We start from the raw sequence: 23,869 nt of genomic DNA, 5'->3' as shown, positions 1-23,869 counted from the left end.
ATTTAGATATGATATGACGTCATGTCTGGAAGCAACTGACCCTAGGGCCCATGAGCAGACTGTGATTTCGCTCCGCGTGCTGAACTTTAAATAGTTCAATAGGTGTCTCAAAATCCGTTTTCAGAGGTTAACTGGAGGCAATGAAATACTGAAGTTATAGTACTGAAACTACGACATGATGTACCCCATTTTAATTAGTTAAAATGTGATTTGTAGGTCTGTGCATCTCTACTTCAGTGGTGCCGCTTCAGCCATTTCAAATGAATTACCCCGCATGCCGTTAACAGATAAGTTGACGCACATTTTCCTAATCATGACACCTGAGTCTTGAAAGTAGTCTTCAAATAGTGTTTCGAGGCAGACAGACAGATATTTGACACATCCCCGCGGGTTCCTGTCCAATAATATGGCCTTTTCTCTGGTAAGTAGACTTTTTGTGTGAATAGTCGAGCGCTGTCTATAAAATAAATTTCGCAGTCGTTCAACGACTATGTCCTTTGTAAAATGAACCTTTAGCATCTTTAGCTTTTGTCCACGGTGCAACTGCTAACGTTAGCTATAGACATTTTCAATATGTTATTTCAATTTAACATTTTCCATTCATAAATAATCACCAGTCCAGCTCTAACTGTTGAACGATGTAAATGTAGTTATGGTTGCCTTTTATGTCTAGTGCAAATTTAATCGTGTTTTTGCCATCACTTGACTGATAATAAGTTTACCTCAAACGTAGTGACAACCGGAGAAATAATAGCCAACAAGGCCAAGTTGTAAAGACTAGGCCTATTATTTTAACGTTTCCTATCTAGACTACACGGGGAATAAACCTACCTTATTGGGGAATAAGCCTAAATTTGATGTATGTGCAGTATTGTCTGTTTGTTGTACATTGCATGTTCTACATTCATACTGCAAACAGAAAGAAGACCTGAGGCTCCATGACCACTGGCATACAGGCTCTCAAACCCTGCCTACATGCAGCAATGGTGATATCTTCCGCCGAATTAACAATATGTTGGGCAACTCTCTGGACCTCACTGGGGTGTGCACTACACCCACAAACCACAAGGGGGAGCGTGTCCATCACCTGTCAGGTAATTCCAAAGCCATTTAAGAAATGTTTTGTAAAATTGGGTCTAGTCTAGAATTGAACAGCTATGAGGCATCACTTTTCAGTTTTATTCTGATAAATATGCTGAGTTCTCAGCATTGTTTCTCATAACTCCTGCAGAACTCATTCTATAGCAGTTTGGGACCACAATGGCAGTCAGCTGATTCCCTTTTTGTCAATGAGATTGGGAAAGCATTGAAGCTGATTCATGCTGCTCTTGTAACTGATCCAGGTACTAGTTCCTGCCAATACCGAGGCAGAACTTGACTTCCATCTCCTTACAGGGACGTCTTGTTAGTTTTGCCAAATGGTAAAGGGCTTATTCAGCAAGAAGCAAGATTTGTAACATTGCAGATAGAATTGTAATGTATTGAACAGACATAATGCCCTGTTCTACAAGGCTGATAATTATGCATCTCAAAATATATATCTTTATCTGAGCAGTAAATTTATACTCTTCTGAATAAGCTTCTAGGCTTTTTTTGTAGTGTTGAATGAATAGTAGTGTTGAATCTGTCTGCCTCCCTACCGGTCCAATTTGCTGAGTCAGACCAGACTGAGGCGTATGGGGAGGGGGTCTGGAGGCGTATGAGGTGAATCTGGAGGGGGTCCAACTTCTCAGACTGCTGTTCTCCTCAGATCGCTGTTGTGTGAATCCAGTCAGTGTTTTGGAACACATGCTCAGGCAGGCAAGAGAAAGCAGCGCTCAGCCTGTCTGATCAGTGCGCAGCGGCGGTTGGACACTCGCGAGAGCTACAGGAGAGTCGGCCATACGCGCACGCACACATACATTGTCGGCCGAGAGATTCTGGGGAGCACTGCTGAGCCCCACACTCACACACGTTCTACCGAGAGATACCGAGTAGAGCACATTGCTTCCTGAGCCACCCAGCCACGGGTGCTGCCTGGTTGGATCCATGTGCTGAGTGAGAGCTTTATTCAACCCATCTCTCACACCACCGAATGGCAGCGTCAGAAGTGTGTGAGGGCAGCCTGGTCCAGGTCACATGCTTAGCTGGGTGGTGATGCCGACAGAGGCATGGCAGCCTCTGGGCACTTGCCCGGGTACAGTAGGTAAGGCTGAGATGATGGTAGGGGTGTGGTGGATGAGGTGGGAGGTAGTTAGGTACTAGACTATGTAGAATTGATTTTCCAGAGGTTGTGCATTTCTCTTGGTGTGAATGTTTTCTCACTATACCCTCCCTTTATACCTGCTCTCTGTTATTTTGTCTGATTCACGCCTTCCCTTACTCAGTTTCTCCCAACTTGGTTTGTCTGGTTCTCTCTCTTTGTACTCCTTCTCTGCCTCATTTATACTCACTCTATCTCTCTCTCCTTCTCTCCAGACTTACTAGATGGTGATTTTGCTCCGATGGGTAGCCCTATAGGCAGCAAGGTTCCTTGCCCCTCCAGAGCCCAGGGCTCTACGCTCCGTGGTGGTGGCCTGTCTGATCTCACTCAGCTGGGCCTGGGGCTGCAGTCGCTCAGCCTAGCCTGCTGGGAGCAGCCCTCCGCTGCCATGGAGCCTCCGTCGCACACCAACTCGCCCTCCAGTGAGTACCAGTGCCATATTATACACATACCTACAAAACATTCATAAGGGGGGAAAAATGGGTTTCTTCTTTAAGAAATTAAAAAAACCTTTATGAAATGTAGTTGAGGTGGGAGTAGTCTGTTTTGGATAAATGGAAGAATCATGATTTTAGCTTTTCGTTAGAAACTGGTTTTGGGATCACCGGGAAGGAATAGGACTTAGGGCTGTTGCGGGGGCCGTATCACGGTCATGAAGACCGTAAAATTCCATGTGACCGTTGGGTCACGGTGATTAGGCTTCTCCAATCTCTTATGCTGATGATGATTATGATTATTAGTAGCTTACCAAACTTGCTAACTTCCTGGTACTCGGCACTCTATTGTCCCTATAATCACTCTGACATCAATGCAAATGTAATCGAAAATCTAATCAAACACTTCATGAGAGCCCATGAGCTCATGTTGTGTAACATTTCTATAGGCTATGCTATTGCGTGAGAAAACAAAGTGATGGCCTCTTAAAAAGACAATTCCATCAGCTTTATGTAGGCTAGGCCTACTCTATTTATTTCTCAACTTTCCTAATATGAAGTACATTGCTTATAGGATAGGATAATGGTGCCGGAGGAGATGGCTGCCGTTTTACAGTCCCCTAACCAATTGTGCTATTGTCTTGTTTTGCGTTATTTGTAACTTATTTTGCACATAATGTTTCTGCCACTGTCTCCTATGACCGAAAAGAGCTTCTAGATATCAGGACAGCGATTACTCACCTCGTACTGGAAGAAGATTTTTTCTTTAACTCGTCGGGCCCGAAGGATTTACTCCAGACACCCGCAAGGCCCTCATCCCTGTCATTCGCAGGTGAAAGAGAGGGAGATATCGGGAATGTAGGTCTGGGTGCCTTGTAAGGATCCGATAGCGAGTGGGTTTGCCTTTACCATCGGTCCTATTAGCCAACGTACAATCATTGGATTATAAAATAGACGAACTACGAGCGTGTACACTACCGTTCAGAAGTTTGGGGTCACTTAGAAATGTCCTTGTTTTTGAAAGAAAAGCACGTTAAAAAAAATAAAAAAATAAAAATATCATTAAAATAACATAATTGATCAGAAATACAGTGTAGACATTGTTAATGTTGTAAATTACTATTGGAGCTGGAAACGGCTGATTTAAAAAATGTGTACAGTGAGGGAAAAACGTATTTAATCCCCTGCTGATTTTGTACGTTTGCCCACTGACAAAGAAATGATCAGTCTATATTTTAACGGTAGGTTTATTTGAACAGTGAGAGACGGAATAACAACAAAAAAATCCAGAAAAATGCATGTCAAAAATGTTATAAATTGATTTGCAATTTAATGAGGGAAATAAGTATTTGACCCCTCTGCAAAACATGACTTAGTACTTGGTGGCAAAACCCTTGTTGGCAATCACAGAGGTCAGACGTTTCTTGTAGTTGGCCACCAGGTTTCCCCACATCTCAGGAGGGATTTTGTCCCACTCCTCTCTTCAGATCTTTAAGGTCATTAAGGTTTCGAGGCTGACGTTTGGCAACTCGAACCTTCAGCTCCCTCCACAGATTTTCTATGGGAATAAGGTCTGGAGACTGGCTAGGCCACTTCAGGACCTTAATGTGCTTCTTCTTGAGCCACTCCTTTGTTGCCTTGGCCGTGTGTTTTGGGTAATTGTCATGCTGGAATACCCATCCACGACCCATTTTCAATGCCCTGGCTGAGGGAAGGAGGTTCTCCCCCAAGATTTGACGGTACATGGCCCCGTCCATCGTCCCTTTGATGCGGTGAAGTTGTCCTGTCCCCTTAGCAGAAAAACACCCCCAAAGCATAATGTTTCCACCTCCATGTTTGACGGTGGGGATGGTGTTCTTGGGGGTCATAGGCAGCATTCCTCCGCCTCCAAACACGGCGAGTTGAGTTGATGCCAAAGAGCTCCATTTTGGTCTCATCTGACCACAACACTTTAACCCAGTTGTCCTCTGAATCATTCAGATGTTCATTGGCAAACTTCAGACGGGCATGTATATGTGCTTTCTTGAGCAGGGGGACAATGCGGGCGCTGCAGGATTTCAGTCCTTCACAGCGTAGTGTGTTACCAATTGTTTTCTTGGTGACTATGGTCCCAGCTGCCTTGAGATCATTGACAAGATCCTCCTGTGTAGTTCTAGGCTGATTCCTCACCGTTCTCATGATCATTGCAACTCCACGAGGTGAGATCTTGCATGGAGCCCCAGGACGAGGGAGATTGACAGTTCTTTTGTGTTTCTTCCATTTGTGAATAATCGCACTAACTGTTGCCTTCTCACCAAGCTGCTTGGCGATGGTCTTGTAGCCCATTCTAGCCTTGTGTAGGTCTACAATCTTGTCCCTGACATCCTTGGAGAGCTCTTTGGTCTTGGCCATGGTGGAGAGTTTGGAATCTGATTGATTGATTGCTTCTGTGGACGGGTATCTTTTATACAGGTAACAAGCTGAGATTAGGAGCACTCCCTTTAAGAGCGTGCTCCTAATCTCATCTAGTTACCTGTATAAAAGACACCTGGGAGCCAGAAATCTTTCTGATTGAGAGGGGGTCAAATACTTAATTCCCTCATTAAAATGCAAATCAATTTATAAAATTTGACATGTGGTTTTCTGGATTTTTGTTATTCTGTTTGTCACTGTTCAAATAAACCTATTTGATCATTAGAAAACCCTTTTGCAATTGTTAGCACAGCTGAAAACTGTTTTTCTGATTTTTAAAGAAGCAATAAAACTGGCCGCCTTTAGATTAGTTGAGCATCTGGAGAATCAGCATTTCGATTACAGGCTCAAAATGGCCAGAAACAAGCACTTTCTTCTGAAACTCGTCAGTCTATTCTTGTTCTGAGAAATGAAGGCTATTCCATGCGAGAAATTGCCATGAACCTGAAGATCTCATACAACGCTGTGTACTACTCCCTTCACAGAACAGCGCAAACAGTCTCTAACCAGAATAGAAAGAGTGGGAGGCCCCGGTGTACAACTGAGCAAGAGGACAAGTACATTAGAGTGTCTAGTTCGAGAAACCGACTCCTCACAAGTCCTCAACTGGCAGCTTCATTAAATAGTACCCGCAAAACACCAGTCTCAACGTCAACAGTGAAGAGGCAACTCCGGGATGCTGGCCTTCTAGGCAGAGTTCCTCTGTCCAGTGTCTGTTCTTTTGCCCATCTTAATCTTTTCTTTTTATTGGCCAGTCTGAGATATGGCTTTTTCTTTGCAACGCTGCCTAGAAGGCCAGCATCCTGGAGCCAATAACCGATATTTGAGCGGCCTTTTAAGCATTCTAGTACAGTTAAATAGTTAACACACACACATGGACGCAGCGGTTTAAGGCACTGCATATCAGTGCAAGAGGCGTCACTACAGTCCCTGGTTCGAATCCAGGCTATATCAAATCTAGCCGTGATTGGGAGTCCCATAGGGCGGCGCAAAGTTGGTCCAGGGTCGTCCGGGGTAGGCCTTCATTGTAAATATATTTGTTCTTAACTGATTTTCCTAGTTTAAGGTTACACACACACACCACACTGACCAAAAGGTTATTTTGTTGGCATTTACGTATGTCCCCATTAGAGGTCGACCGATTCATCGGAATGGCCGATTTTAATTAGGGCCGATTTCAAGTTTTCATAACAATCGGAAATCGTTATTTTTTTACACTGATTTGGCCGATATTTTTTTTTATTTATTTATTTATTTATATATATATATATATATATATATATACTGCTCAAAAAAATAAAGGGAATACTTAAACAACACAATGTAACTCCAAGTCAATCACACTTCTGTGAAATCAAACTGTCCAATTAGGAAGCAACACTGATTGACAATAAATTTCACATGCTGTTGTGCAAATGGAATAGACAAAAGGTGGAAATTATAGGCAATTAGCAAGACACCCCCAAAAAAGGAGTGATTCTGCAGGTGGTGACCACAGACCACTTCTCAGTTCCTATGCTTCCTGGCTGATATTTTGGTCACTTTTGAATGCTGGCGGTGCTCTCACTCTAGTGGTAGCATGCGACGGAGTCTACAACCCACACAAGTGGCTCAGGTAGTGCAGTTCATCCAGGATGGCACATCAATGCGAGCTGTGGCAAAAAGGTTTGCTGTGTCTGTCAGCGTAGTGTCCAGAGCATGGAGGCGCTACCAGGAGACAGGCCAGTACATCAGGAGACGTGGAGGAGGCCGTAGGAGGGCAACAACCCAGCAGCAGGACCGCTACCTCCGCCTTTGTGCCAGGAGGTGCACTGCCAGAGCCCTGCAAAATGACCTCCAGCAGGCCACAAATGTGCATGTGTCTGCTCAAACGGTCAGAAACAGACTCCATGAGGGTGGTATGAGGGCCCGACGTCCACAGGTGGGGGTTGTGCTTACAGCCCAACACCGTGCAGGACGTTTGGCATTTGCCAGAGAACACCAAGATTGGCAAATTCGCCACTGGCGCCCTGTGCTCTTCACAGATGAAAGCAGGTTCACACTGAGCACATGTGACAGACGTGACAGAGTCTGGAGACGCCGTGGAGAACGTTCTGCTGCCTTCAACATCCTCCAGCATGACCGGTTTGGCGGTGGGTCAGTCATGGTGTGGGGTGGCATTTCTTTGTGGGGCCGCACAGCCCTCCATGTGCTCGCCAGAGGTAGCCTGACTGCCATTAGGTACCGAGATGAGATCCTCAGACCCCTTGTGAGACCATATGCTGACACATGCACATTTGTGGCCTGCTGGAGGTCATTTTGCAGGGCTCTGGCAGTGCACCTCCTTGCACAAAGGCGGAGGTAGCGGTCCTGCTGCTGGGTTGTTGCCCTCCTACGGCCTCCTCCACGTCTCCTGATGTACTGGCCTGTCTCCTGGTAGCGCCTCCATGCTCTGGACACTACGCTGACAGACACAGCAAACCTTTTTGCCACAGCTCGCATTGATGTGCCATCCTGGATGAACTGCACTACCTGAGCCACTTGTGTGGGTTGTAGACTCCGTCTCATGCTACCACTAGAGTGAGAGCACCGCCAGCATTCAAAAGTGACCAAAACATCAGCCAGGAAGCATAGGAACTGAGAAGTGGTCTGTGGTCACCACCTGCAGAATCACTCCTTTTTTGGGGGTGTCTTGCTAATTGCCTATAATTTCCACCTTTTGTCTATTCCATTTGCACAACAGCATGTGAAATTTATTGTCAATCAGTGTTGCTTCCTAAGTGGACAGTTTGATTTCATAGAAGTGTGATTGACTTGGAGTTACATTGTGTTGTTTAAGTGTTCCCTTTATTTTTTTGAGCAGTGTATATATATATATATATAAATTATTTTTTTATTTTTTACACCTTTTATTTATCCTTTATTTAACTAGGCAAGTCAGTTAAGAACACATTCTTATTTTCAATGATGGCCTAGGAACGGTGGGTTAACTGCCTTGTTCAGGGGCAGAATGACAGATTTTTACCTTGTCAGCTCGGGGATTCAATTTTGCAACCTTACAGTTAACTAGTCCAATGCTCTAACCACCTGATTACATTGCACTCCACGAAGAGACTGCCTGTTACGCAAATGCAGTAAGAAGCCAAGGTAAGTTGCTAGCTAGCATTAAACTTATCTTAAAAAAACAATCATAATCACTTGTTAACTACACATGGTTGATGATATTACTAGTTTATCTAGCGTGTCCTGCGTTGCATATAATCGATGCGGTGCGTATTTGTGAAAAAGGACTGTTTTGCTCCAATGTGTACCTAAACATCAATGACTTTCTTAAAATTAATACACAAGTATATATTTTTAAACCTGCATATTTAGTTATTGCCTGCTAACCTGGCTCGTTGCGAACTCTGAAGACTATTTCTTCCTAACAAAGACAGCCAACTTCACCAAACGGGGGATGATTTAACAAAAGCGCATTTGCGAAAAAAGCACAATCGTTGCACGACTGTACCTAACCATAAACGTCAATGCCTTTCTTAAAATCAATACACAAAAGTATATATTTTTAAACCTAAATATTTTGCTAAAAGAAATTCAGGTTAGCAGGCAATATTAACCAGGTGAAATTGTCACTTCTCTTGCGTTCATTGCACGCAGAGTCAGTGTATATGCAACAATTTGGGCCGCCTAATTTGCCAGAATTTTACGTAATTATGACATAACATTGAAGGTTGTGCAATGTAACAGGAATATTTAGACTTAGAATACGGAACGGTTCCGTATTTCACTGAAAGAATAAACGTCTTGTTTTCGAGATGATAGTTTCCGGATTCAACCATATTAATGACCTAAGTATTTCTCGTATTTCTGTGTGTTATTATGTTATAATTAAGTCTATGATTTGATAGAGCAGCCTGACTGAGCGATGGTAGGCACCAGCACGCTCGTAAGCATTCATTCAAACAGCACTTTCGTGTGTTTTGCCAGCAGCTCGTCGCTGTGCTTCAAGCATTGAGCTGTTTATGACTTCAAGCCTATCAACTCCCGAGATTAGGCTGGTGTAACCGATGTGAAATGGCTAGTTAGTTAGCGGGGTGCGCGCTAATAGCGTTTCAAACGTCACTCGCTCTGAGACTTGGAGTGGTTGTTCCCCTTGCACTGCAAGGGCCGCGGCTTTTGTGGAGCAATGGGTAACGCCGCTTCGAGGGTGGCTGTTGTCGATGTGTTCCTGGTTCGAGCCCAGGTAGAGGCGAGGAGAGGGACGGAAGCTATACTGTTACACTGGCAATACTAAAGTGCCTATAAGAACATCCAATAGTCAAAGGTATATGAAATACAAATCGTATAGAGAGAAATAGTCCTATAATTCCTATAATAACTACAACCTAAAACTTCTTAACTGGGAATATTGAAGACTCCTGTTAAAAGGAACCACCAGCTTTCATATGTTCTCATGTTCTGAGCAAGGAACTTAAACATTAGCTTTTTTACATGGCACATATTGCACTTTTACTTTCTTCTCCAACACTTTGTTTTTGCATTATTTTAACAAATTGAACATGTTTCAATATTTATTTGAGGCTAAATAGATTTTTATTGATGTATTATATTAAGTGAAAATAAGTGTTCATTCAGTATTGTTGTTGTCTTTATTACAAATACATTTTTTAAATTGGTATCGGCTTTTTTGGTCCTCCAATAATCGGTATCGGCGTTGAAAAATCATAATCGGTCGACCTCTAGTCCCCATTACCAGTGAAACATAATCAAAACCTATTTCTTTCACTTACTTGCTGTGCTGTTTTGTTGTTCATTTGTTCAGTCGTTTCATTCTCAACCAGGATTTCTATGGAACGCCGTTTGGGTCTTTGCGTGTCAAAGATGCACGTCAAATAAGTTTGTTGACCAATCAGGACCTGAATATGACCTCATGTCACATAATAATTTAACGTGTTCATACATTTTTTACGGAGTTATTACATATTGGTTACACTCACTTGTATTTCACATGTCACAACGGTTCATCGATACGTATGCTATGATGCTGGTAAAGTTGTCTCGCACACCTACAGTGCTGGTCATTAAAAAAAAAAAAAAGCTAGTTTATGGATGCAAACAATGTTCTTCCCCTAAAACATAGCAAAACGACATGTTTCAGTAGGTGTCATCTATAATAACCCTAGTTTATAAGACAGTTATTTTATTTGATTAATGGTGGTCGGACCCATCTATGTTAAGCTCGCCACAATAAGGATTAGCCACGGACTTTGAGGTTAGCCTTCAAAATATAAATATGACATTGACAGTGATGCAAATTAATACAAATAGTAGAATTATGCCATAATTGAATAGATCATGCTAAACGAGGTTGGCATGTTACATAAAATCAACAAGTGTCAAATTAACAAATTATTTAATCTGAAATCACACTGGATGTATTATACTTTAGAATTGCATTGGGGGCTTACTTATTTCACTTTACAGCCTATGGATTGTGGATCAATTACATGTGGTATCAGTCTACTCAGTGACCCAGAGAACATTAGTGTCGTAGCTCTTATTGCGGGACTCAAACAACAACTGAATTGAGCCACATTTATTGTCAACCTATGTGTACTGAACACTATTCCTGAGGAAAAACAATACTGCGTGGATATTTTGGAGTCTGAACTCTGAGGAGGACGTTGGGAAAAAATATATTGGGCATTGAGTAGACTGATAACTTATTTCATTGATCCCCAAGCCTTAGGTAAAGCTGTACAGTGCAATATGAATGTCAATACACACAATAGGCTGACTGGGTAGGTGATTCCACAGTCCCGCGATAAGAGACACAACGCTAATATTTGCGTAAACTCTTTAACAGTTGTGTTCTTTGGGTACCACCGAGTAGACTGATACCCCATTTCATTGCTTCACATTCCAACCTTGTTTAACATTATCTAGTCTAAATATGGTATGATTCCACCAATTTGTAACCTTCTGCATTTTATTTTGAAGGCAAACTGCAAATTCCACTATTGTGCCTAATCCTTATTGTGGCTGGCTTCACAACAAAACCCGGTCCACTCGAGCTTCACTAGCCAGATGAAGCTAGCCGGCTGCTTGTAACGTTGGCTTTGGGCAACAGGGTTAAGTAGCTGGCTAGCTATTTATTTTCAATAGGCGAACAAGTTGCTACCTAGCTAATACTTACTCGCAGGGATTCCTAAATCATTGCTAAGAATAATGAAAATGACTGCAGTTTCTACTGGTCATGGTCTTCAGGCTGGTTGTATTGGTGCTAGCCAGAAGTTGCAGTCGAACGAATTATTCTTTATTACCAACGCGGTATTGTAAGCACATCGTTCGTGGCCGGTGTTCGCTTGTTTGCAGACTTTGACAGTGCTACTGATAGTAGTGGTGGCGCTTGGCTTGCACTTGCAAATTCAGAACACACAACATTCTTTAATAGAACTGTTATTTGACGTGATAAATTAAAAGCTTTTTTAACGTGTCAAATAGTGTTATTTGACGTGTCTTTTTTGACACACAAAGACCCAAACGGCGTTCCATAGTATGCCGTGAAGCTAATAGCAGTGACGCTATTACTGTGTATCTCCGGTAGGGCAACATCTGAAAAATGGCGCACTTGGTAGTGTGTACCGGCGGTGCTCAACCAGTCACGAAGGCAACATCATCGTTTTCCCCCCCTGTCCCTATTTTGAGACCGTGCATGATAATGGTCCATTCTAAATCAAAATGAATTTTACACATGTTAGTATATGTAAAGGTTAAATCAAAATTAGTCTGATGGGTGACAATATTAGCCTACTGTATCACTTGTGAATTATATATTAGCACTTGGGAATGATACCCAGCTTAAGGCAAACAATGCCTTTTTAAACAAATTTCTAATCACAGTTGCACACATGTAGCCTTGCCCAGAGGCCTGTAAGGTTTTCATAAGGTTTGTATCACAACTAAAGTGGCCGAATAACTTCTTAAAATTAACCACATTAATCCGCTTTAAAACAGGTGTAGAGCCTAACTGGGTCACGCAGCGTGTTAGTTTCAAGTTTGTGGAAGATCATTTTCACCATAAAAATTCACCTTTTATAATAAAAGCATTACACGCATAATCGCATTTGTGGTCATAATGGTGTTTTCCAGCTAATGGACCATTCGTGCTTATAGCCTATTGCCGTGTGCGCATTGCTGCTCATATAATGTGAAGAAATCAGTCACATGTCAGCCTCGTTATGTAAAAAAGTTTTTTTGATGCTAGTGCTTGTATTAATTTTGGATCTATCGCATCCCACAACTGTGCCAGATTATTTCTTTCTGGCACAGAATAGAATGGGTCAACTTTGTACTATGGTAGTAGATTGACATAGGCTAGTGCCTTTGCTGTTCGTTAGGTTTACTCATCTTGTTGGCTGACAAAGTAAATGTGGACAGTTCTTCAAATATCTTCAATATGCACCTCGGAGTTGTATAAGGACGCAAGCAGTTGTGTCCCGATGTGTCTGTCTTCACTTGTAGCCTGTGAGAAAGATCCGATCAGCCGCGTGAGCGAGAGGTGCTTCGGAACAGGCAGCACTCGGGGAGAAGGGATGCAAAAGGAATGGATTTTTTTAGGTTACATTATGGCCACACAAAGGGGATGCCGCTGGGAAATTCAAGGCATTATCAAGTGCTTCTCAAATTGTGAATGAGAGACGACGAAGTGTCTACAGCCTGCATAAAAAAACAAAGTAGAGCTCATGCCTTTCAAGCAACTTTTTTCAAATCATCATTAGTTGCATCATGCAGCCTTACAATGTATTAAAAATCTAAACATGTAGCCCACCATTTGTATCACAACTAAAGTTACATAACTCTAAATTAAGTATATAGGAGTACCTATTTCTTTGTTAACCTCTCAACATAGAATAGCTGCATGTGTGCACTACCTCAAATTGTTTGGAGGAAATATTATTTCTATTAAATTTGATCTTCATACTATAAAATAATGCCACAGAATTATAAGCAAATCTTGTCTGCTAAATGAACTAGTGTAGCCCACAGCCATATGGCATAGCCAGATCAGTACCTAACATAAGGATAACTTTTAAAAAGTATGCTTTTCTGTTCTTCTGAAATAGACTACATTTTCTTCATATCATGTTTCTTTAGGCCTGTTGTGGTGTAAATATTGTAATCAAAAGGAGAGGTTATTTTGAAGAAATCTAAAAATCAAACGTTATTTATTTACTGCAGTAATGGAGCTGGTTGGTAACCACCCCTGGAGGTGATCACTGCCAACTCAACAAGCTGGTTTGAGCCACAGCATTTTATAGCAAAGTCCATCTTCCAGTCTACATAAAACACAATAGGGGTCACGAGGTTAAGATTTATATGAAAGATACTTATAATTCACAGCAGACTGTATCTGCTGTAAAGTTTTCATTGTGTAGAGACCAGTGTCTGGCCCCCCAACTCCATACTGGAGCCATGTCTCTCTGGTACCATATAGAACAGAAACATGAACTCATGCTCTGGAATGCGGTATCCCCAAAGACATTGTAAATCTCCTGTCAGTGTTATCTCCCAGAGGCCCACTTTCAGTTCACACAGACACAATAGAGTTCTAAGAACTCTCTATTCTGTTGCATAAAACAACCATTTGATGCATTTAAAGTATTATAACAATCTTTCAATTTTGCTCTCACACTGTCAAAAATAATGTATTTATTGTGAAGGTGTAGCCTATATTACATGAACTTATAGACTTTTAAAAATGTAGATGTTCCAAAGATCTGCATCAGTGGCTTGTGTGGAAGCCGGGAGATGCGAAATGTGTTTATGCCAATTGCCGTTAATTAACATAAACACATTTCGCGTGAGATCGACAGTTATTTGCTTGACAGTTACTGGCTGACAAAATTTAGTGACCACCACAGCCCTAATAGAACCCTTTGCTGTGATAAACCTTGCTGTGATTAATTCTTTCAAATGTTCTAATAGAACCCCCTAATCCCCTTTTGGGGTGTGCTGGTATGATTTTTGAGCTATAATGTGCTCTCTGAATTAGGATGGCCTCTGATGCAAGTGGCAGCAATGAGCTCCTACTTCCAAGGATGATTCATCAGACCTATTTCTGTGCACAAGGGTAAACACTCTTCCAGAAGGGGCCAGCCCTGGTTCTGCCTCGTCACGTCTCTTAATTCTTTGCTATGACTAATCAGTTTTCTCTGGCATGGCACACTCGCTGCTGACACGGTTTTGTTTGGCCTGGCAGTGGCACCCTCGTCCAGGGCAGTGAGGCCACTGAATGTAATCACATTTGAATGCCGAGGGCCCAGTTCCCTAATAGCGATGGGGCTTAGGAGTGTTTTAACAATGCATCTTTTCTACAACGGCCGAAGATGTAACATGAGTTTCCCAAAACACCATGCAGAGATGCTAAGTGTGTCGTTGGAGCATGTCGATACTATAGGATCAAAAGGGGAGCGCTGTACTTTCTCCAATCAAATCTTACCTTAACATTATAATTTCACAATACTGACGACTGATCAGCTTCTAGGAATATTACCACCTATGCCTGCAAATATTGAGGCGGCTTAATCTAATGCTTACAAAATGAAAATACACTAAATTACAGATTTGTCACACTGTTAGGCTACACATGAAATGTATCGAGACAAATTGGACAGTAGTAAAAACTCAATTGCTTGAACATGAAATGTATTTAAATATGATTTGTTTTCATTTGAAGCATTGTTTTATACGTTGCTTGTTTGTATCAATTGCAAAGACATTGGCAACTTATCAACTTTGTTCTGAAGTTATCACGGTCACAGAGATATGGATAAAGCGTGTGATTCTGTTAAATGGAGATCTGTGTATAAAGTGACGGGAGGGCAAAAAGTATCTAATGACGTACTTAGGTCTTCTATGAGTGGTCTTAGGCAGGTGTTAGATTACGAGCGTTTTTCAATTGCAACGTTAACAATGTTTTTGGGAAACCGCTCCGATTTAATGACGCTCTTATGCAAGTTCTAACGATGAACTTAGCGTTGACGCTTTTGGGAAACTGTGCCCAGGGCTGTTCATCTGAATACTCCTCTGCTTTATCCTTTTACCATTAAAACCCATACATTAAGGTTGTGTACTTCACTTTAATGTGTTCCAAGGTTTATAACTTGAAATCACCCAGAGCAGCATTTCTTAATCTTGGTTGCAGGAATCCAAAGGGGTGCACATTTTAGTTTTTTGCCTTAGCACTACACACCTGATTCAAAGCTTGAGTTAATTATTTGAATCCGCTTTGTAGTGCTGGGGCTAAAATGTGTACCTCTTTGCACAAGGACCAGAATTAAGAAACGCTGACCTAGAGGAAACAAAATGCTGTCTTCACTGGCTCTGTGAATTTGTTGAGGTTACCTTCAGTGACGTCCCACTCAAGTTGCAGTATGATGAGCACATGAGTATTCTTTGTATTTATAGTGCTAGGCATGCTGGGTAGCCCACTGGGCCAGCCTCTGGAACCTCTGGGCACCACAGATCTGCTGGCGATGTTCCCTGGGCTGAGTCATGGTGGGAATCCCCGCGTGGAGGGGCGCGCCTTCCTGGACTCGCGCTGCAACAGCCCGGCCGACTCTGAAACCAGTGGTTTTAGCTCCGGATCGGACCACCTCTCTGAGCTGCTGGTGAGTTTTGATTGAAGACCCTAGAATAGACGTCTTTATGGCGCAGTTTCATAGGCCCAGATTCAGGCCCGGCCCTAGCCTTTTAGGGGTTCTAAGCAAGTTTAGGTTGGGGGCCCCACCACCTTGGGACCTTTTGCGACACCCCACCAACCAAATCAAAAGTTAATTTCCTGCAATTCAACACATTTTGGCATGGGGTGGAGATAAAATGTTGCAGTTTAAAGGCTAATAATTGAGCTAAGGTCTGTTAGTGAATGACGAGGAGCACTGCTGATGTCTACTATTCAAACAGTAAGTTAAGGGGCCCTGTTTAATCTGATCACTCCTCAGCTATATTCAAGATGATGTAGGCCATTTTGTGCTTTTTATTGTGAAATAGCGGTTTGCCCCATTTGATTCCACTATAATCAGTTATGGCTAGCCTGAGGCAGCTGGAAATATTCCTGGTATGCACTTAAACTGTCTGGATCCATCAACAACAAACTAATTGTGAAAAATGTATGTCAGAGTAAAGGTTGGGTAGGTATCAGTGTTGTAGTACTCAAAACCAGTCTCGAGATCACACATTGGCTCGGTCTTGTCGGATACATATGTATTCGGTCTTGACTCCGTCTGACAGCCTAGACCAGCGGAGTTTTAAAAAAACACAAAAAAAACAAATGATCTGCTTCCATTCTGTCAGCGCATAACCGCTTTGTCAGACAAAATGTATATCAAATTTGACTTTTCACATGCTCAGAATACATCAGGTATTGTGACATGCTTACTTACAAGCCCTTAACCAACAATGCAGTTCAAGAAAGAGTTAAGAAAATATTTACTAAATAAACTGAAGTAAAAATAGTCAAATTAAAAAGTAACACAATAAAAATAACTTGGCTATATACAGGGTGTACCGGTGCAGGGGTACAGTAAGTCAAGTTATTTTGTACATGTAGGTAGGGGTAAAGTGACTGCATAGATAAGTGATAGCAGCAGTGTAAAAACAAAAAAGGGGGGGGTCAATGTAAATAGTCTGGGTGGCCATCTGATTTAATTGTTCAGCAGTCTTATGGCTTGGGGGTAGAAGCTGTTAAGGAGCCTTTTGGTCCTAGACTTGGAGCTCCGGTAGCAGAGAGAACAATCTATGACTTGGGTGACTGGAGTCTTTGACAATGTTTTGGGGCCTTCCCCTGACACCGCCTAGTATATAGATCCTGGATGTCAGGAAGCGTGGCCCCAGGGATGTACTGGGCCGTGCGCGCTATCCTCTGTAGTGCCTTGCGGTCGGAGGCCAAGCTGTTGCCATACCAGAAAGGATGTATAGACTCCTTTCTTGAAAACATTGCGATTCTGAAAGGACAGCAAACGTAATACCAGCGCACTCACCACTGCCAGTGGTGTAGAGGAGGGTATACGCAGGTATAAACATTATACCCATCTTTTTTTTCAGTGGGCATTGTGTATACTCACTACTTATTCCCTACTGATATGTATCAAGGTAGTGTAGTGGAGGTATACGATCAATTATGTAGTACAATAGAGAAATCATGCTCAAAGTAGCCTACATAATCGCAAAGCGCATGAAATATATTCACATGCGCGCCGCACACATAGCCTAGTTTCAGTGGAATATCATCTGCAGGCAGCAAGATTGTGCAGCTTTCAACTTGTTTTGGCAAGGAGCAGCTCACAGAAGAATGACATCGGTAGGGAAGGAAAGACGTTTCAATTTACAGTGCATTCGGAAAGTATTCAGACCCCTTGACTTTTTCAACATTCAATGTTGCAGCCTTTTTCTAAAATGGATAAAATTGTTTTGCTTTTCTCATCAATCTACACACAATACCCCTTTTTACATTTTTGCAAATGTATTAAAAATAAACTTAAATCACCTGGATTTAAGTATTCAGACCCTTTACTCCATACTTTATTGAAGCATCTTTGGCAGCGATTAAAGCCTCAAGTCTTCTTGGATATGATGCTACAAGCTTGGCACACTTGTATTTGGGGAGTTTCTCCCATTCTTCTCTGGAGATCCTCTCAAGCTCTGTCAGGTTGGATGGGGAGCGTGATGGTCAAGAATGCTCTAGATAACATGTAACCAGCTCTGCTAAGGCGTGTAAAATGGTCAGTGAGGTGTTCTCTCATTTGTCTGGAAGTAGCTAGCTAGCCAACTTTAGCCAGTTAGCTTGGGTGCTAGGTTGGGATAAGTATGCATTGGCAGGCAAGCTGCAGAAGGATGAGGAGGCTGCAGAAGGATGAGGAGGCTACAATTCCCCATCGTTTATCAGTGCAATTTTGACGGCCAACTAGTTGCAAAGTTTTGAGAGGGTTTATCTAATGTTCCGTTGTTAAATTTGAGCTCATCTTGCTCTGGCTAGCATTAGTTGATGTGCATAACTGAGGGAGAGAGCCTACCTTTCATGGTTGTTTGATCAATAGGACTGTAAAGTTCCCAAATGTTAGAGGACTCACGTGGTGTTTACAGATATCCATGCAGGTGTATTTTGTGGCTTTTAGCGAATGCGTTCGAATTATCTAAATTTGCGCTGTTGCAAGGTCAGGTCTGTGTAGACTCCGGTCCTGGACAAGACATGTTTTATTTACTGCAGTGTCTATTAATTGTCCAAATGCACAGCCACTTTCACACACTATATTGCTATAGAATTTTCACACATGCCATAGTATACACATTCTAAAAATTAATGTAAACGTGAAAATGGCCACCTCTAAGTGGTCGCTTGTCAGAAAATGTTTAAGTGTCACACTTCCTGGGGGTGTATATGAACAGATTTTAATAAGATTTCATGACGCTAAAATGCTGTCAGTAAAACTTTAAATGCAGCAATGTTTCTCACATGTTATTTTCAGCGATGGCAAACAGCAAGCGCACTGCAATAAACACAGTTCCATTCACCTGATGATGATCATTTGAAACTTAACTAGCAAATGAACAAATTAGCAACAACATCCTCTTTGATAACACCTGCTGCAGCCACTGCAAACTAGCCGACGACAAAAGCTAGCTAGCGAGATGGGGAAAACTACTGCTCGCTATTGCGCGGTGACGTGTTGGCCTTCAAGAAGGCAGAAGTTTCCATACGTTTTTATAAAAACGGTCCCACCTATTAAGCTCCCCGAGTGGCGCAGCGGTGTAGCACTGCATCTCAGTGCAAGAGGCGCCACTACAGTCCTTGGTTCGAATCCAGGCTGTATCACATCCGGCCGCGATTGGGGGTCCCATAGGGCAGTGCACAATTGGCCCAGCATCGTCCGGGGTAGGCCGTCATTGTAAATAAGAATTTGTTCTTAATTAACTGACTTGACTAGTTAACAAAAAATTGTTATTGGTTGATTCCACTGTCACTCCACAAAATGTTGCCCTACTACAGTTGAATGGCAGATGCCTTTATCTTGCTTCAGATGGCCTAGCCAATAGCTGACTTGGCTAGCTAGAGACCAGCAAAGAAACAATCAGGATTTATATATATTTTCTCTTCCGTGTTAACCCTTTCCTTTCCAACAAAAACCAAAGAGAATAAATTGGAAATATTTAAAAATAATTACATTATTTTATAAATCGTTAGCAGGCCCATTATTCCCCACGGTGTTTGGGCTAGTAATAATTTGTAAAGTGGCTCTATTTTTCCCTCCGCATGTATTTTTTCACTATTCTGAATGTCTAAAGAATCCAAATGTTCTGAAATATGAACACAGAAATACTGGATATTTTGAACTCTTATGGTGGTGGTTTTACAAAATTACAATGGTCTTGAATTGGACTGGCATTTTTCTGGTCTTGACTCTCTCGGACCCCTTGTCCCCCTCCCGGTCTTGATCTTGAATCGGTCTCGAACACAACACTGGTAGGTATTGATTTGGAACTGACACTAGAGTTCTGTGCACAGTTCTGGCTGTAGTTAAGTGTGTGTGTTCCCTCTCTGCAGTCTTCTCTGCGGATCTCTCCGCCCCTGCCCTTCATGATGCCGGGGGTACAACAGAGGGACCCCCACGTTCTAGGCACAGCCGTTGGCTGTTCTCGCCTGGACCTCCACGACGACAACTCCGCTCTCAGCCCTGAGCCCCCCACCCTACCGGGCCAGGGCCGCTGTGGGGTGCCCCTGGCCAAGCGCTTTCCCCAGGCCTCAGTGTGGCCCAGCTGGGACTTGCTGGAGGATCCCCAAAAGCCCTTCAACATCGAGAGGGAGGCTCGCCTGCACAGACAGGCTGCAGGTACTGTAGCTACCACAGGAAACAACATTGGGTGTATTCGTTAGTTTGATTCGATTGCAAAATGATTTGTCTTTTACAAAATGTTTTGCAACACTGTTTACTCCAAATGGAAAACATTTTCCAATGTCTATTGGACAGATTCATGTAGGCCCCTCTTTCCGTTTGCTCTGTTTGCTTCCGTTTTGGTTCTTAAACAGTAAATGTTTTTGTTGCAAGAAGTAATGAATACACCCCAGTTCTCCACGGCCACGTTCTTGCTGGTTTCCCCTCTCACTCAACTTGATTGTCACTCATTTACATTAATTGGGCAATTTCAGGAGTCTAGTAATTTAGTTGCATTTTACACTATATTCTTCTACATGCTACAGTTCTGTGCTATCATCTTTCTTACTTTTTCTTCCAGCTGTGAACGATGCCACCTTCACATGGAGTGGCCAGCTGCCTCCCAGGAACTACAAGAACCAAGTGTACTCATGTAAAGTGTTCCTGGGCGGTGTGCCATGGGATGTGACTGAAGGTGAGAAGAGCCAAATAACCCAATAAGAATGCTAATTTTGTTTCCGTTTCAAAACGTTGTGCGCTACTGAACATAACCCAGGTTTGATGGATTAGAGTCACAGTAATTTAGCAGACAAACTTCTTCTCTCCCCTCCCTCCACAGCCAGCCTGGTCGGCACGTTCAGCATGTACGGACCTCTGAGTGTGGAGTGGCCGGGTAAGGATGGGAGGCACCCACGCTGCCCACCCAAAGGTAATATGCCTAAAGGTAATGCTGATGTGGTAGGAATTTTATTTTACTCATTGTTCTCCCAGAGCACAGAGGTGGACACGTACATTGGCATGTATTCACTTCTGGTGTTTAACAGTAAGTGGTGCCTTCTATTTTTGTTTATTCTTCGGTGGAATAAAATAACCTAAAATCCATAGTCAACCTGAATTGTATTTCAGGGAAATGTGCAAATGTTATGTACCTTTTTTTTGTTGTGTTTTTTTGCATGTAGGCGGTAAGGATATACAAGAGGGATACAATGCTACAGGGATATAGATATTGAAGAATGTAGAATAACACTGACACGCTGTGATATGTCTAGCCTACGTCAGGCAGGGAATGATATACTCCGTGCGTGTGTTTTTGAACTGACACTGGTCTCTGCAGGCTATGTGTATCTGGTGTTTGAGAGTGAGCGGTCTGTCCATGGGCTGCTGCAGGCTTGCACCCAGGACCTGCTCCACAAGGATGACTATAGGGAGTATTACTACAAGATGTCTAGCCGAAGGATGCGCTGCAAGGACGTGAGTAGTGCCCTTTCAAACGCCTGGTTCCATTTCTGTCCATAGGACGTTCTTGTAGCACCTAGCCTACCTGCTGTCTGACCTGTAGGAATTAGATGGGTGAAGGCAATGAGGTTGGCCCTTCTGCTATATTGCTCTCACTAATTCAGTCTTTGGCCCCATCAGGGCTAGACTCATTTCCATGTGTGACTGACTTTGGATGGAGCCTTCATAATTGGTTGCAGTATTCAAATTGAAACCCTCTGTATTACATTTTTTTAAATCTTCTTCTTCCCCGCATGTCCTCAGGTGCAGGTAATCCCTTGGGTGCTGGTTGACAGTAACTTTGTGCGCTGCCCGTCCCAGCGGATGGTCCCCAGTAAGACTGTGTTTGTAGGAGCGCTGCATGGCATGCTCAACGCAGAGGCCCTGGCCTTCATCATGAACAACCTCTTCGGAGGGGTCATGTACTCTGGCATCGACACGGACAAACACAAGTACCCTATAGGTAGGTGTAGTGTGGACCAACGCACTCTGGGATTGGTTAGCCTTGTCTCCTGACACTACTCTTTACCCTCCCAAGCTCCATCATTATCTACTGGACCACGTGAGCTGTTTTTTCTCAGGGATAACAAGTAGCATGATATTTAAAAAGGGAATAGTGCCTTTATAATACAAGGGGAAATGAATCTGTTAACAGCTGACAGTCTGACTGAGGTAGTTGTGACTTTGACGAAGGGGATGTTTAAGCATGTGTCCTTAACGGCAGGGTCGGGACGTGTGACCTTCAACAACCAGAGGAGCTACCTGAAGGCTGTGAGCGCCGCCTTTGTGGAGATCAAGACTCCAAAGTTCACCAAAAAGGTAAGGAGAGCTTCCATTGGGCATCTCCATTGAGAGATGGATTGAGGCAACCTAAGCTCTCTAGCTGGATCAATGCATTGATTTGTCTACTCAGGTTCAGATCGACCCCTACTTGGAGGACTCCACGTGCCAAGTGTGTAACCGACAACCAGGGCCCTTCTTCTGCAGAGACCTGGTGAGAACACACCATGCAATGGAGGGTAGAGGATAATGTCCAGCACTAATTTTATTGATGGGTTATTACTTAATACTAAACAGTTTGGGGATGCTGCATTTCAGGTCTTGTTATTAGTGAAATAAATGCGAGTGCTCCAGTCTGAAGTGGTGACTGACTGAGTGACTTGTTTTCTCTACAGGCCTGCTACAAGTACTTCTGCCGCTCTTGCTGGCACTGGCAGCACTCCATGGACGTGCTCCGCAGCCACAGGCCTCTCATGAGGAACCAGAAGCGCTTGGACTGCAGCTAAGCTGCCTGCCATGGCAACACTCCAGGGGGCTCCAGAGATCCCCCACAGGAGCTGGAGCCAGGATGAGGGATAGGTTAACCACAGGAGCCCCAGAGCTTGTTGTCCCCCTCAACAGGGCCCAGGGGGAGGAACCACTAGGAATATTCACTACTGCACTGCGCTCTCTTTTTGCCGTTTACTTGTTTTCACTAATGGCACTTATGCGCAGTAAAGTGTTGGAGTCATTGAGACAACTACTATTACAATTCAGGGCAGGACATTAAAAGGCATCCATAGATGTTCCTCTCCCTAGATTTTGAGTTAATTTTGTTGTTGATCCTTCACTTTATATATTTCAGGTCCCATTGTCCTTCATTGCAGATGCCAGACTGTGCCTTTTTTTGTGTGTTTTTTTTTGTTTTGTGATTTTGACCATCCCACCACACCTACTAAAATTCCTCAGAGGTAGATGTTTTTGTTGTGGGGGGTGAGGAGTTTGGGAATCAGTTGTCCAGTAGCGTACCTTGATATTTTTACGCAGGTATTTTACACATTTTTACTCATGGTTTTAAGTCCTAACATGGTAACTTAATATAATATCTACTTGACTGCTTTTTAATTTTTTTTGCCCGATTTTTAGTTTTTGCCCCTTCAAAGTAATTGCCTGGGGCTGTCGGTTTGTACATTTCATTTTTTAGAAATATGAAGTGGTTGAAGCCTTTGCTCTGCCTAGCTGTGTCGGTGCTCCAGCGTTTTTAGCCATCCATTGCCAGATGCTGACCAGTCAAACCAACAGGCTTTCAACTAATGATCAGATAATATGGAAATAACACTGGAACAAACCTTGATCTCGACTGTACATAGTTTTAATCAACTTAGTGTTGTACTTTTTAATTTGCACTTGAGAAAAGGTTTGACTTGTTTTTTTAATCACCTGTTATCTTTTTTTCAGCAGGACAGATGTCATTGGAAGTGTTTTTCTTAGCCGCTTGGTTCCTGTTGAATGTAGAACTAACTTTGCTAGTATGATATGACCAAACATGGCTTACCTCCCCATACCCTTCTCCCACCCCTTTTGTTGTCATCGGAGGCTCTGTTCCAAAGACCTATTGTCATCCCTCTTTTTCTTTTATCAAGTTTCTTGTGCTGCTTTTTAGGGTTTGAAAGTCTACCTCATTGGTTTGCTAATATTGCTAAAGTTGCCTACAGGTGTGGAGGGTGTTCTGATTGCACAATAAAGGTGTTGAAGCATTATCATTGGTTCCTTGTTTATTTGCTAAAAAACCCGCATTG

At 42.8% G+C, this 23,869-nt stretch overlaps 1 protein-coding gene across 2 annotated transcripts; it reads left to right on the top strand.

Annotated features, from left to right (window-relative positions):
• The first annotated feature begins 27 nt into the window (after nt 1-27).
• On the top strand, nt 28-23,830 carry cpeb1a (cytoplasmic polyadenylation element binding protein 1a). Of its 2 annotated transcripts, none has more exons than XM_071326761.1 (12): nt 28-421; nt 920-1,094; nt 2,458-2,664; nt 15,577-15,779; nt 19,709-19,994; nt 20,398-20,511; nt 20,656-20,745; nt 21,151-21,287; nt 21,576-21,774; nt 22,036-22,130; nt 22,225-22,305; nt 22,487-23,830. In XM_071326761.1, the coding sequence occupies exons 1-12, from the start codon at nt 407-409 to the stop codon at nt 22,595-22,597; spliced, it is 1,713 nt and encodes a 570-aa protein (XP_071182862.1). In that variant the 5' UTR covers nt 28-406; the 3' UTR covers nt 22,598-23,830. The 2 variants fall into 2 exon arrangements, with proteins under 2 accessions (XP_071182862.1, XP_071182861.1); XM_071326760.1 differs by having other exon boundaries at nt 118-421; nt 20,656-20,760.
• Nucleotides 23,831-23,869: the final 39 nt, after the last annotated feature.

The sequence above is a fragment of the Salvelinus alpinus genome, chromosome 9 (genome assembly GCF_045679555.1).
Source record: "Salvelinus alpinus chromosome 9, SLU_Salpinus.1, whole genome shotgun sequence".
Lineage (NCBI taxonomy): Eukaryota > Metazoa > Chordata > Actinopteri > Salmoniformes > Salmonidae > Salvelinus > Salvelinus alpinus.
Note: the sequence above shows the minus strand (reverse complement) of the source record. Positions and strands in the feature narration are given on the sequence as shown.

Excerpts from the sequence above, each read along its gene's own strand:
- cpeb1a (XM_071326760.1), top strand. Across the intron at positions 2,665-15,576 it reads GCACACCAACTCGCCCTCCA|TGCTAGGCATGCTGGGTAGC; the intron begins GTGAGTACCAGT and ends TTGTATTTATAG. Across the intron at positions 22,131-22,224 it reads CTCCAAAGTTCACCAAAAAG|GTTCAGATCGACCCCTACTT; the intron begins GTAAGGAGAGCT and ends TTGTCTACTCAG.